This window comes from Suricata suricatta, chromosome 11, assembly GCF_006229205.1.
Source record: "Suricata suricatta isolate VVHF042 chromosome 11, meerkat_22Aug2017_6uvM2_HiC, whole genome shotgun sequence".
In the NCBI taxonomy this organism is placed as follows: domain Eukaryota; kingdom Metazoa; phylum Chordata; class Mammalia; order Carnivora; family Herpestidae; genus Suricata; species Suricata suricatta.
Genome location: NC_043710.1, coordinates 90,075,903 through 90,090,010, shown reverse-complemented (window position 1 = coordinate 90,090,010; position 14,108 = coordinate 90,075,903). Strand labels below are relative to the sequence as shown.

At 39.6% G+C, this 14,108-nt stretch overlaps 2 protein-coding genes across 3 annotated transcripts in view; one reads left to right on the top strand and one right to left on the bottom strand.

Moving 5' to 3' along the window:
* Window positions 1-445: 445 nt before the first annotated feature.
* On the bottom strand, window positions 446-1,376 carry LOC115272660 (olfactory receptor 148-like). The gene is given in 2 exon segments (XM_029915667.1): window positions 446-1,001; window positions 1,003-1,376. Coding segments are annotated over 2 exon segments (930 nt in total).
* A 10,660-nt stretch (window positions 1,377-12,036) lies between these two features.
* VWA5A (von Willebrand factor A domain containing 5A) overlaps window positions 12,037-14,108 on the top strand; it is a 35,007-nt gene continuing 32,935 nt past the window's right edge. For both annotated transcript variants that reach the window (XM_029956976.1, XM_029956975.1), the window contains exon 1: window positions 12,037-12,160. The gene's annotated coding sequence lies outside the window, so the exon portion shown is untranslated. The remainder of the gene's footprint in view (window positions 12,161-14,108) is intronic.

Here is a 14,108-nt window from a genome sequence, read left to right as displayed (position 1 = left end):
ACTATTCTTACCAACATGGAGGAACTGAAATGTTTATAGGCAGAAAAGAGAAACCTTCCAGGTGCAGCAAGAGAAATGAAGTGAAGGGTGTTGGAGCACAGAGATGGACTATTGAAGGGTGCTTCTTGGACCACCACAGATCCTCACTATCCTCAACAAGACAAAATTGGTTGCCATTATAAAGATAAGAAATCTGTCTCCAGCTGCTTGCTATGCCCCATGGATTTCTTACCCAGGAATAAGGTACTGAGGATAATAGTCGGGGGATAATTTACAGGCCCCCAAGGGTTACAGAGACACACATAGAAAATCTTTTTAGCGAAACAAAATATAACACTTTTATGGAAACATTTTTTCTATTATCTTCTTATTTATTTAAGAGGAAGAAATTAGTAGATAATGTTGAGACAATAAATTTCCAAAACCCATTTAAAAAACCCATAATTTATGCCAGAGAAATAAGTACTACATTGTAGAACACTCTTTTCAGGGATCTCTTCACTTCCCTGTTTCTTAAAGAATAGATTAACGAGTTCAGCATGGGGGACACAATATTATTTAATATTTGCACCACAGCACCAAGCAAGGGGTTGGGTGTGGGCTGCAGATAGATGGTGATTAAAGGTCCATAGGCACAGAGAATTGCAGTGAGGTGGGCACTGCAGGTAGAGAAAGCTTTCTGCCTGCCCTCTGCTGATCGGATTCTCAGAATGGCAATCCCAATGCGTGTGTAGGAGACACAGACACTGAACCAAAGCATTAAAGCCAGAAAACCAACATTAGTGGAACCCACTCTCTGGGCCAAGGAGCTGTCAGTACAAGCCAGGGGTAAGACAGCAGGAATGTCACAGAAGAAGTAGTCCACCAGGCTGGAGCCACAGTAGGTTAACCGGAAGGTGAAGGAGGTCAGGATGGTGGCATGAAGACCACCCACTAACCAGGCTGCCATGACCAAGCCGACACAGACCTCAGGTCTCATAATGAGCATGTACCTCAGTGTGACAGATGGCAACAAAGCGGTCATATGCCATTACAGAATACAGACAACCTTCGGTAGCCCCCAGAAAATTGTAGAAGAAGAGCTGTGCAGCACAGCCTTTATAAGAAATGGTGTGGCTCTGGCCAGAGAGATAAAATAGCATCTTAGGACAGGTTACAGATGGGAACAACATGTCAAAAATAGATAGGAGTCCCAGGAAGAAATACATGGGAGTGTGAAGGGTAGAGGAAGAAACAATTGCTGTAAGGATGAGTAAATTGCCAAGCAGGGTGAAGAGATAAATAAATGAGAAGATGACAAATAGCACAGTCTCCATTCCCTCTGTCTGAGGTATTCCCAGTAGAATAAACTCATGGAGCTCTGTGTAATTCCTCATGTTCCTGGAGCAGAGGTCTGGACAGAGATAAGACAGTGAAAGCATGAATGTGGAGAATAACTTGAGGCAGACACAATACTAGTATATTCATCCCCATCAATCTTTGTTTATTTATTTTTTTAAAGGACTTTATTTTTAAGTAATCTCTACACCCAATATGGGGCCCAAACTTACAACACTGAGATCAAGAGTTGTGTGCTCTACTGACTGAGCCAGCCAGGTGACCCAATCTTTGTTTAAACATAAAGATGATGATGAAATTAAGAATTAGGGCTTCTGCAAAAGACATTTAGGAGATAGTAAAGAAAATACAGTATATGCTTTTATATCTCGAGATGTCATCTTCCTTAATGAATATGGATATGCAATATCCATTCAATGCAACATGGAACATTACTATGATAAAATACTGGATGGGCTAAGGGAACAAAGATCTCAATAGTGAACAGATTAACATAATTTAACTAACATCCACAATCAATTGTACAACAATACATGCCCTAAAATAGACTAACCTGGAAGCTTTTCCTCCTGATTTCTTTTCAGAAGATGTATACAGTTAATCAAAGACACAGCCAAACATCCTATATATTCATCAAAGGTTAATGTGGGCACCCACATCTTTGATGACAGTAATGTATTGCAATTCGGTGCAATGTGCATTAGAATTTGAATTGTATTAGTATTACTCTAATTGAATATATTCCTTAGTTTGAGAATTTTCTTATTTAGCAACGTTCATTTGACGAAACTACCAGTGATGAATCTGGATGTGATCCTGGGGTTTTAAATTGTTTAAAGATTAGTAGCTGGGTTATATTATGTGGAAGGTAGGTTTTAGTAAAATTATAACACACATAAAGATGCAGATATGAGATATTTAATTTTTGCTAACAACTGGAATTTTTGACTCCTTGGTGCAATGAAAGGATTTCAATTTTGCAACTGTTCTGTGATTTCTGCTTTTAAAAATTTTTAATTTTTATTTTTTTATGGTAAGAACACTTACAATGGGATCTACCTTCTTAACAGATTTTTAAGTGTACAAAACAACATTATTAACTGTAAGCATGATGTTGTACAGTAGATATCTAGAGTTTATTCATTTCTCCTTACTGAAACTCTAGACCGTTTGTTCAGCCCCCATTTTCTCCCTCATCCCTACCCCTGGCAACCGCCAGTCTGCACTCTGCTTCTATGAGGTTAACTATTAGTTTTATTTTAAAGGAAAGTCACAAAACAGGATATGTTGAGAATTGAAATTGCCACTAGGACATGTTGTGGTCAGTTGTCTGTTACAAGGCAGGAATTCAAAGGTGCTCGTGAATTGTCCATAAAGACATGATGTTCCCACTTTCAGTTTTGACTTTTATGATTCAGTGGAGATCCAAAGTATTTGAAAATTGTCTCATTATAATTCCTGACTTCCAATTATAATTCCTGATTGATTTCTTTGATCTTATTTTATAATGAATAGTTAATAATTGATAATTTTATCTTCTAAAAAAATTGGAAGTGTAAGATAGGTTAATACTGTTCAAATATACAAAAGAAATTCCAAAGGAACTGAATTTAGGTTCTATTAAACTAAATCCCCTGAGAGTAAACATCATAATTCATCATTAAATCCGCAGTATTCATCACAGTGCTAGTAAACAGTTTGCATTTCAATATTTGTTAGATAAGTAACTGAATGAAAAGTTGGAAATTAGTTTATGGATACACTTTGAGTGTAACTTACATGAAAAGATCATGTCTATTCCGGTTCAACACGATATCTCTGGGACTTAGAAAATAGTAGCACCGAATAAGTGTATTTATTTGAATAGGATTTTGGAATGCTCTAAAATGATTCCTTTTGTCCTTTAAGCTTTTTCTATTAATTCTGGAAAGCAATGGCTATAGTGAGCCTCCTTTTAGCTTAAGAGTCCATGCCTAATGAAAGGAATTTAGGTGCACATCTAGGGTATCTAATTCATGAACTAGGAGAGATAAGGTGAGCCTTGAACATCTGCATAATTTCTGGTAACTCATCATTGTCTCTTGTTGGGGGAAAAGCATGTAAATGGTGGGTGGAAGGAGAGTGCTAAGGAAGAAGAATGGACATTCAAGAAGAGAAAGAAAAGGAATAAGTCATGATTAGTGGAAAGTTCTGCAGAAAAAATAAAAAAGATATAAAAAGGAATTAGTGTAAAAATACTAAAATGGGAAAACATTATTCACATAACCATAAGTTCTATATTTAGAACTTATCTTAGTTCCTGTGATAATTCGAGCTAGAATAGCATTTCACAATATATTGATGCAATTGATTTACTTTGTTATTTCTGTCTTCTAGTATCAAGTCTCTAGAGAGACTCTGTTTATTGTTTTGAGTTCTTTAAAAACATTTTAATTAAAAAAATTTTTTGAGAGATAGAGTGTGAGCAAAGGAGAGGAAAAAGGAAAGTGAGAGAGAGAATCCTAAGCAGGCTCCATGGCCAGCACAGAGCCCAACACAGGGCTCCATCCCATGACCATGATATCATGACCTGAGCCGAAATCAAGAGACAAGTGAGAGATCATCTGAGGCTGAAGTCAGTTTGTAGTTGGGCTAAAGCTATTATGGAAAGACTGCATGGCCACTGGTAGCCCCATGGTCTGGATTAGCCATCTCTCTAAATAGGGATCCTTGTAGATTTCATAAAACATTCAGTCAGGTTCAGCGAACAGAGAGGGCTAGTAGAATAAATGTTGTGAGGGAATGGAAATAAGAGAAGACAAGACTTTTGTGCCAGGCAGATTTGCTTTCAAATATAGGCTCTTGCTTATGAATTTTGGGACTTTGCTATGTTTCAGTTTACTAATCTCAAAAATAGGAGTGGTATTACATTCTAAGTATTGTTGGGTAGATTAAATGGAACGATGCAGTATGAGGCTTCTAATGAGGTCGTTTTGCAGGTACCCAGCAACTGTTATTGACTTCTATTATCTGGGTGAAAGTAAAAACAGTCTTGTAATGTACTCACTTAATATTAGTATGAGCAAAGCTAATGCTAAATAAACTCACAGTTTGGAAGAAGTGTTTAGTAAAAAACCCTGGGAACCTACGGTGGTTTCTTCTGAATTCTGCTGAGGTACAAAAATAAATCGTGTGATGGCAAAGGTTGAGAACCATGTCTTGAATGTCTACCTCATCCCTTATATCCTATGTGCAAGCACTCCCTGTTCTAAACCATTCAAAACACGATAATACATGAATCATCATATTAATTCATGATATCAGTGTAGGGCAAAACTGAAAGTAAAGAAAAATTATGAAAAATATCTCATGCAAATAACAGTATTTAAGAATGAGATGTTATTTATCATAGTTTTTTAAAAAAATTATCCTTATATAACTTCAAATATTACTTTTTAAATCTTAAACATTCAAGCTTCTCACCATTTCTAGACCCACAACTAGACGGGTTTGATAGGCATCAAAGACAAACAGGGAGCCAAGAAGGAGAAATCCAATAGTAATTTAGGGTTGTACCCCTAGCAGATATAGCTACAACCTTCTTAGAAGATTCAGCTCAATACAAACATTTGCCTAGGAAAGAGACCACAGGACATATTAAAAGAACTTGGATTAGAGACCTAAAAACCCAAGTTCAAGTTCTGAATTTTGGTGGTGTGACTATGGATAAGTAACTTCGAATTTCTGAACCTCAGCTTCTCATCTATAAAGAAACAGAAAGCATTGTCTGTACCAATAGCCTCAACCTTAACTAATCAGTTAAAATTTATAATTCCAGCTAAGACATTTTTGAGGGTGCAAGTGGGCATTATTAGTAACTAAGGCAGGAGAGTAGGGGTAACATAGGAAAATTTCTGCCACATCATTGAATAATTTCCTTAGCACTATGTCCCTCATTTATGTCCCACAAATGCACCACTATAATTGCACTCCTGGAAATGTGGGGTATTCTTATAATTGTCCTTGGTATATAGTGGGTACCCACTAAATGTTTTTGAACTTAATCAAAATACTTATCTCACAAATTTGTAGTAAAGATTAAATAATTAAATAAATACTTATCTCACAAATTTGTAGTAAAGATTAAAACTATGATGTTTATGAAAGATCTTGATGCATAATAAAATGCTCTATAATGGTTCATTATTGTATTTACTATAGAGAGTTTCATGCTAAAGAATTTGGGAAGCAGTTATCTGTATGGGAATGATAATCAATGTCTTAAGCCTGAATGAAGTCACTCTGGGAGACAGGGTAAAGGGAGGCCAAAACAGGTGTGGAGGCCAAACTTTGAAAAATATTACATTTTAGGAAAAGGAGAAGGAAAGGGAATGTGTAAGTAGAGATATACACATCAAAGTCCTGTTACCCAGGACTCTAGAGTGAGAGTAAAAGTAAAAATGGAGAAAGATGGGGACATGTTGTGAGCACTTACATGGTCAAAGGGTCATGACTGGTTGAAGTAAGGAAAACACATTTCCCCCTACTTTTATCTTCAGTTTCTTCGACAGAGGTGTGGGGGTCACCATTTCAAATGTTTCTTTTCCCTAGGTGGCATGGAATTGGACTTTGGTGTTCTAACTGTAGACTCCAAATGATCTTTTGCATTCAGACTCACACAGAGAGAGGGTGCTCTACATTTGAAGACCCTCCTATCACCCAGTGTGATCTCCTCAGAGTTGACAGAAGTAAAACAACCTCCTATATTTGTAGGATTTTAAATTATCTCATAGTCCCTCTGGAGCCCCATCTGATATATTCCAAGACTCAGGGAGCAAGAGCCTTCTGAGCACAGGAGCAATTAAATGCTGGATGTTAAGATTGTTTAAGAGTGAAAATATAGTACATAGTAATCGAGATAATCTTGAAAGGAATTGGGGATCAAAGGACTTATGGATCTCCCTGACCACCCTATTTTTTATTTATTTTTTTGCTCTGGGTAGATATCCCATGGAACCCTTTTGTACTTTACAAACCTCAGGGATTTGGCCTGCTTATATGTTATTTTTTCCCCCAATTTTTACCTATTCCCTTACTTCTTTTGTTTATAGAAGAAATTGCAGCATAAAGAAAATGGTATCCACCTTGGAGCTAGAAGGTTCTGGTGTGAAGAACAAGCCCCTCTAAAGGTCAATGGTCCTTTCTGAACCTTAATATTGTCATTTATAAAATGGAGTTATAATACTATTCCCTAAAGTGATTGTGCGGAGTGAATGGGATAATGCTTATACACTTCCTGACACATACCACTGGATCCTGCAATTTTTAGCGAAAATGGCTGGAACGTGGATTTGTTAGAATCTTCCTTTTTTTCCCCCTTTATTCTTTCCCTTTCTAATTTTAGGATGAGGCATTATTTTTTTTTTTTTTTGTCTGTTGGCTTAGTTTTTTTTTTTTAACTACTAGTAATTACAGTGAAAGAAATGGTAAGTAACGAAAACAAAACAAACTATATTTCTAGAGTTAGTAAAAATATAAGAAATCTAGGAATTCTTGTCAAAATCCTTCTCTGTGGAATCTAAATGATGAGAATTTCCGGATTCTCAGGCTTTAACCAGGCCAATTCAAGAAAGGGAAGGAGTACCATTTAAGAGTGCCTACTTGTGACACATGTCTTTAGAAATAATATTTTATTTCATTCTTACAACATACTTAGAGGTATTATTAATCCATTGTACAGATAATGACATAGATTACCAGAGAAATTAGATCATTCCCCTGAGATCACACAACTATTAAGTAGCAGTGGTAGAAACTGAGCCCAGACATACAGACTGAATTCAATGGCAAAACCAAGTTGATGTTAATACATCAGAACCTGATTCTTGTTTTCTTTATAATTTTTGACCTTCTGGATGAGGAACGTATGCCTTCCATTGATCCTCAGAGATTTAGACCCAGGAGTTTCATCCTATTTCCTTTTGTACTTCTTTGTGCGTCTGGTTTGCTCAAAGTATATTTGCTGGTAACAATAATCTTAAACAATAATCAGCATCTTCTAAGGAGTTTCTGGCAAGCAACTAAGTGGTTTTGTAATGAGAGCCATCCCTATTTGAAATTAAAGCTATTCATCTTACCATGTAAAATACCTAGCTTGATTTCTAATGAGAATTCAATATATTGTAGCTAGATATGTAGTTTTTTTCAATCCAATTTATTTTTTATCCATCCATATATGATAAGTTCCTGTGGGCTCAGTTTTCATGTGATCTCTCCAAACATAAAATTTGCAAGTTACCAGTGACCATATGGAAATGACGGCTATTAATTGCAACAGATGGCTATTAATTGAGACAGAGAGAGACAGAGCTTGAGTAGGGGAGGGACAGAGACGGAGGGAGACACAGAATCTGAAGTAGGCTCCAGGCTCTGAGTTGTCAGCACAGAGCCCAATGTGGGGCTCGAACCCATGAACCTGATCCTGACCTGCTCATGGTCAGATCATGATCAGATCATGACCTGAGCCAAAGTAGGATGCTTAACAGACTTAGCCACCCAGGTGCCCCATCATTTGATCTTTTTGAAATCGATCTTACAATATCTGTGATGGATAGCAGTCACAAAACCTAATAGTGTACAACCATTGGCATTTATATGTATGAACTCACTAATCAAATACAATTTTATGCATTTCCTTTTTTGATTTAAATTTCAGTTAGTTAACATACAGTGTAATACTAGTTTCAGGTGTAAAATTCAGTGATTTATCACTTACATACAACACCCAGTACTTATCACAAGCACCCTCCTTAATGACCAATCCACACCTAGCCCATCCCCCACCCACCTCTCTCCATCAACCCTCAGATTCTTCCCTATGGTTAGATGTCTCTTATGGTTTGCTTCCCTCTTTCTTTTTTTCCCTTCCCCCAAAGTTCATCTGTTTTGTTTCTTAAATTCCACATAAGTATTTCTTTACTTAAAGGTTTATAAGTTTTAAGAACATATATAAGTATGTTTATAAGTATGATAATAACAATAGGAAGTCCTAAATGAGTTGCTAAGGAAACATCAGAGGAGAGAGAAGAAACAGGACAGTTAAATGAAACCCCATGATGATAAAGACAGAGGAAGAGGGATGCCTGGGTGGCACAGTCAGTTAAACATCTGACTCTTGATCTCAGCTCTTGATCTCAAGAGTTTGAACACTGCATCCGGCTCTGCGCTGATAAGTGGGAGCTTGGGATTCTGCCTCCCCTTTCTGTGCCTCTCCCACTTGGCTCTCGCTCTCTCTCTCTCACTCTCACTCTTTCTCAAAATAAATAATCTTAATTTAAAAAAACTTTAAAAATGATATATAGAGAAAAGAAGGAAATAAAGGGACAAGCAAAATAACCTGTTATAAGCCTGTTCTGAACCTGTGTTAACACTCACTATGCAGTAACTGCATATTTGCAGTAACACAAACAGCTCTTCTTTCAGAAGGGAAATGACTCCCAGAAGAACCGAATGAAAGTAATCAGCATTCTATGATGAGCACACACTGGAATAAATAGGGCGTATGTGTTGCATTGGTGGATGCTGAAATGAATTAGACGCTGTTCTCATAATTACAGATTTCTTTCCACTGTATGCAAATATGTGTTTCATGTTCAAAAGAAGATGCTTGCTTTAAGAGTTTACTCTTCTTGTTGATCTTAATTAGGTATTAGGTAGGATAAGGAGTGTGTGGCACATGGGGGGCCTAGGTGGCTCAGTCGGTTGAGCGTCTGAATTCAGCTCAGGTCATGATCTCATGGTTTGTGGGTTTGAGCCCTGCATCAGGTTCTGTGCTGACAGCTCAGAGCCTGGAGCCTGCTTCGGATTCTGTGTGTGTCTCTCTCTCTCTGCCCCTCCCCATTCACACTCTGTCTCTATCCCTCTCTCTCTCAAAAATGAATAAACATTAAAAAAAAAAAAAAAAGGAGTGTGTGGCCCAGAGCCCAAATAAGTAACTGTTTTGAATCATAGAGAGATTCATTACCTTCTCCTCTAAAAGTCTGTGCTAATGCAGTGGTTCTACTCTGTGAAAGCCTCAGGGACTTAGAATCCTTCTGTCTTGTGGATTCTCCATTCTTAGGGGTTATTGCCCTAGTCTTCATAGTCCAAAATGGCTCAAAATATATTTGTATTCCTGGGGCCCCTGGGTGGCTCAGTTGGTTAAGCGTTGGACTTTGGCTTTAGTCACCATTTCACAGTTCTCGAGTTATATCCCCTACATCAGGTTCCGCACTGATGATGTGGAGCCTGCTTGGGATTCTCTCTCCCTACCTCTTTCTCTCTCTCTCTGCTCCTTCCTGGTGCATGCTCTCTGTTTCACTCAAAAACAGATAAATAAGCTTAAAAAATAAAAAAAGAATATATTTGCATTTCTGTCTGTGAATAGGAAGAGGGGAAAGTGAGGAGGAGGCCATACTCTTTCTCTGAAAAAATTTTTAATGTTAATTATTTATTTTTGAGAGAGAGATAATTGTGTGAGTGGGCGAGGGGCAGGGAGAGAGGGAGACACAGAATCCGAAGAAGGCTCCAGGCTCTGAGCTGTCAGCACAGAGTCCAACATGGGGATCGAACCCATGAACTTGAGCCAAAATGAGACATTTAAACCAGCTGAGCCACCCAGGTGCCCCATACTCTTTTCTTTGAAACAGAATGGTGTGATGTTGCACCCATCATTTTTTGTTTCTCATTGGCCAGAACTCAGTCATGTCACACCTAGCTTTAAGGGAGGTTAGGAAATGTCTTTATTCTGAAAGACCATAGACTTGGCTAAACTAGGGCTAAACTTGAGAATTGATATTAGAGAATAGTTAGCAACACGAAGTCACAGGACAGAATTTTGGGTGGAGACACCTAATCTAAGGTAGCTTATATTTATTCTCTATCACACTACAAACTCGTTTTCCTTAAGCACTCACTACCAGATATTTTCTTGTTTATTTATTTGCTTCTTTATTCATTGACTATTTCCTCCTCCTGCAATGTAAGCCCCAGATAGGGAAGGATCTTTGTGTCTTGTTATTGCCACAATACCACTGTCTAGAACAATCCCTTGCATACAGAGAAGCCTAATAATTATATGTAGACTAAAAGAATGAATTACAGGGGGACCTGGGTGGCTCAGTTCGTTAAGCATCCCCCTTTGGCTCAGGTTATGATCTCAAGGTTCATGGGTTCTAGCCCCATGTCATGCTCTGTGCTGACAGCTCAGAGCCTGGAGCCTGCTTCAAATTCTGTGTCTCCCCTCTCTCTCTACCTCCCTCACTCATGCTCTGTCTCTCTCTCTCTCTCTCAAAAATAAATAAACATTAATTTTTTTTTAAAAATGAATTACATGTCTCTTTCAACATTTGGTCATTGGATTTATTTAATAGCCTATATGCAAAGAGTGAATTATTCATTGGGCTTACACAAAGTATGAATAAACAGATCAATAAAATGCATTCATATTTTTAGTAGCTATAAAGGTCTGTTTAATTATGTATATTGTGCCAGATTGAGAGGCTTTTCATATAAGTGTCCTTCATCATCTATATGTTTCCTTCCAACCCAGGTGCCAAGTACAGTCAGTAGCAAACTTTTTTTTTTTTTACCTTTCTAGTCCAACTGGGTCCGCAGATGAACCTGCCCATCTGTCCAGCCTCTCCTATTTGTTAACCAGATACCTCGGCCTACAGAAGTTACAGTCAGGAGAAAATACCAGATGTGATTTCGAGTGAGAGGAAAGGACCATTCCCTCTCACAATTAGTTTTGTACATATAAACAACATAGTCCTAGAGCCTAAAACTGATAAAATAGAATCTGGGCTTCTATTGTGCTTTACTATACATGTGTACACACACACACACACACACACACACACACACACACACACACACACACATACACACACACACACCAGATCCATTAAGATCCACTGACTCTTTAAGAACAACCCAGGGAGGTAGGTATGTCATTATTTCCATTTTACAGATAAGACCACAAACTCAGAGAAGGTAAATATGAATATATCGCAGAAACCAAAATCAACCTGTGTTCATATGTATCATGTTTCTTTACCCTATACATATTCTCCATAGCAATATAATTCTTTTTATGAAGCCTCAGACTTAACAGATCATTTTGAAATAAAGAAGCCACAGGAAACTTGATCACTTCTACTGTCCCTTAGCCAGGAAAATGAGCTTAGATATTCTAACTTACTTACATTGTTGCCCCCACCACTAAAAATTCCCCCACAACAACACAAAAGCAAAAACTAGACACCTTAATTTTAGGATCCTGATGAAAAACCCTTAAGCCATCCACGACTGGTAGACTTGGTCCCTGTGACCATTGCCTTGTCTCCTGCCCCCCACCTCTCACCCCCACCCTTATGCTGTCAGGAAGGATGCCATCTTGGGACAAATAACTGAAAAGTGGAGATGAGGAGTCAATGATAAGGCCCATAACGTTCAGGACCTGCCATGCAGTACTGTTAGCAGGGCCTAGTGCACAGTAGGCCCTGGGTAACTCGGTCTCTTACGGGAATGTGATGTGATTTGCTGTGATGGTTGATGTTATTAAGAACGCATTTCACTGGTAAAACAGGCTCTTCCTGTTGCCTGTCTTCTGATTGGTCCTTAGCAGAGATTAGGCCAAGGAAAAAAAGCAAACGTTCCAAGGTTGAAGAATTTCTCATTGATCCCTTAATGGAGAAGTCGCTACTTTGTAAGCAGTCCCTAGAAGGGGCGGGTCTTCCTGGAAATTTTGACTGCAGCTGTTTTCCTCTGCAGTGACTCACAGCGCCCTGGACTGCGGGAGAAGGTAGGCGATCTGGCCACCGGCGCTGAGGTTGATCTCACCCCTTAACCCTGGCGGCCAAGACCCGCCCTTTCCAACCCCCTTTCCCCGTGTCCAAACCCGCTGGGGCTTGTTTTAACTGCAAACTCAAGGGGTGGGGGAATTTAATCCTGGTGCTCACTCCCCGGGGGTTTTCTGCAGGTTTGGCAGTTTAGGGGGATCTTGTTGGGGGGGGGGGCGCTGGAAAGGGGATTTAGGCATCTCCTGATCATCTCAGGGTCCCTCTTTTTACTTTCCTTTTCTTTGACTTTACTTTTTCTCCCCTCTTTCTTTCTTATGGAAAATTGATGTTTTCTCAATTTTATCCAATTTTATGCTGTGCAAAGGGATTTTCAAACCTCCCCCCAGCCCGACTACAGCTGGATTGCAGCCTCTAAACCCTTTCCTATAGAAATTTAAGGAACCAACTCTGATCCTTTCTGTTAATATATGGACGCCGCAAATCTAGGACTGAAATTTTAAAGATTAAATCACTTTCTGTTTCTATCTAAGCTCCACTTCCCTGTTGTCCCCTGCAACAGGCTGCAGGGATGTGGCGTGCTGCGCCACCAGTGCACTGGCTCCTCCTCCTTCTCCTAGGTGGGTGGCTGAACTGCAGTGTGTCTCGACTCTTGGATTCCTGAGGGGCTACCTTAACACGCAGCCCTTTGGCTCAGTGAGCTCCCCTCAATTCTCCCAGCTGCCTCAGATTTAACGCTTTGACCTTGGTCAGCCGCTGTGGTCAGTCTTTGCCCACCTCTTGCTAGGTGCATTTCTGAAGTGCCATCCTGAGGGGCAGTGAAGGAATTCTGACCCACCATAGTCTGTACTGAGAAGGGTTGGGGAGAAGGTGCAGAAAAGCAAATTCCCTCAATGAGGAATTTGTTCTGGGGTTAGAATTAGGAAATAAGACTGTTTCTTTGTAGGAGACACCCTGTGCTTCTGTCTCTTCACCTGAAAGCCATCCTTGATGAGTATTGCCAAGCTTCAGAGATTGGGTTGCCTGACATTTCTTCAGCTGTCGTGGGTCCTGGGTCCTTGTCCTGTTGTAAGCTTTCTACTGACGTTTTTAGAAAATTTTCTCTGTCCTAGCCCCAGCCTGGCCTACCAGAAGATCTTACCCCTGTCCAGCGTCTACATGGAAATCCTTTTCCTGAGCATTCTCTCCTCTCCCCACAGCTGCTACTGCCTGCTGTGTTTCCATCAAATGGGAGCCATTTTGCCACACTCAGTTTAAAAAAGATTTTTTTTAATGTTTATTTATTTTTGAGAGAGAGAGAGGCACAGAACATGAGCGGGGGAGGGGCAGAAGAAAAGGGAGACAGAATCTGAAGCAAGTTCCAGGCTCTGAGCTGTCAGCACAGAGCCCTATGCAGGGCTTGAACGCACAAGCCAGGAGATCACATGAGGTCACAATCTGAGCCAAAGTCGGATGCTTAACCAACTGAGCCACCCAGGCGCCTCACCACACTCAGTTTTTATCCAGTTCTTCAAAATACCAAACACAGAATGAAAAGCCTGATGTACTGGTGCTGATTTGTGGACATGGGACATGCTGAACAAGATATACCATTGCTGTAAGATGGATGCAACGTGGACGTTGCTCTGGATGGGCGTAGGGTGTGAGGTTTGAGATGGTGATTGGGATGAGCATAGAGGGCCTAGAAGTAGTCCTCTAAAAGCTTCAGAATCCTTGTCTCATGAGCCTACATGTTTTTCTAGCCTGGGGGTTCCTCAGTTAAGGTTGGGCTTCTCAGCAACTCATCTGCCATTGGGACTCTGAATAAGCACATTAAGTTTCTGTTTTCTTCAGCATTCTCTGTGCACCAGCGACTTCCATTTTAGCCCCTTAGGTTGGGTTTTCGGTGAAAAGCCCCCTAACCGGTGCTGCAGATTGTAGTTCATGTCACCCTTTGACAGAGCAGGGAGAGGC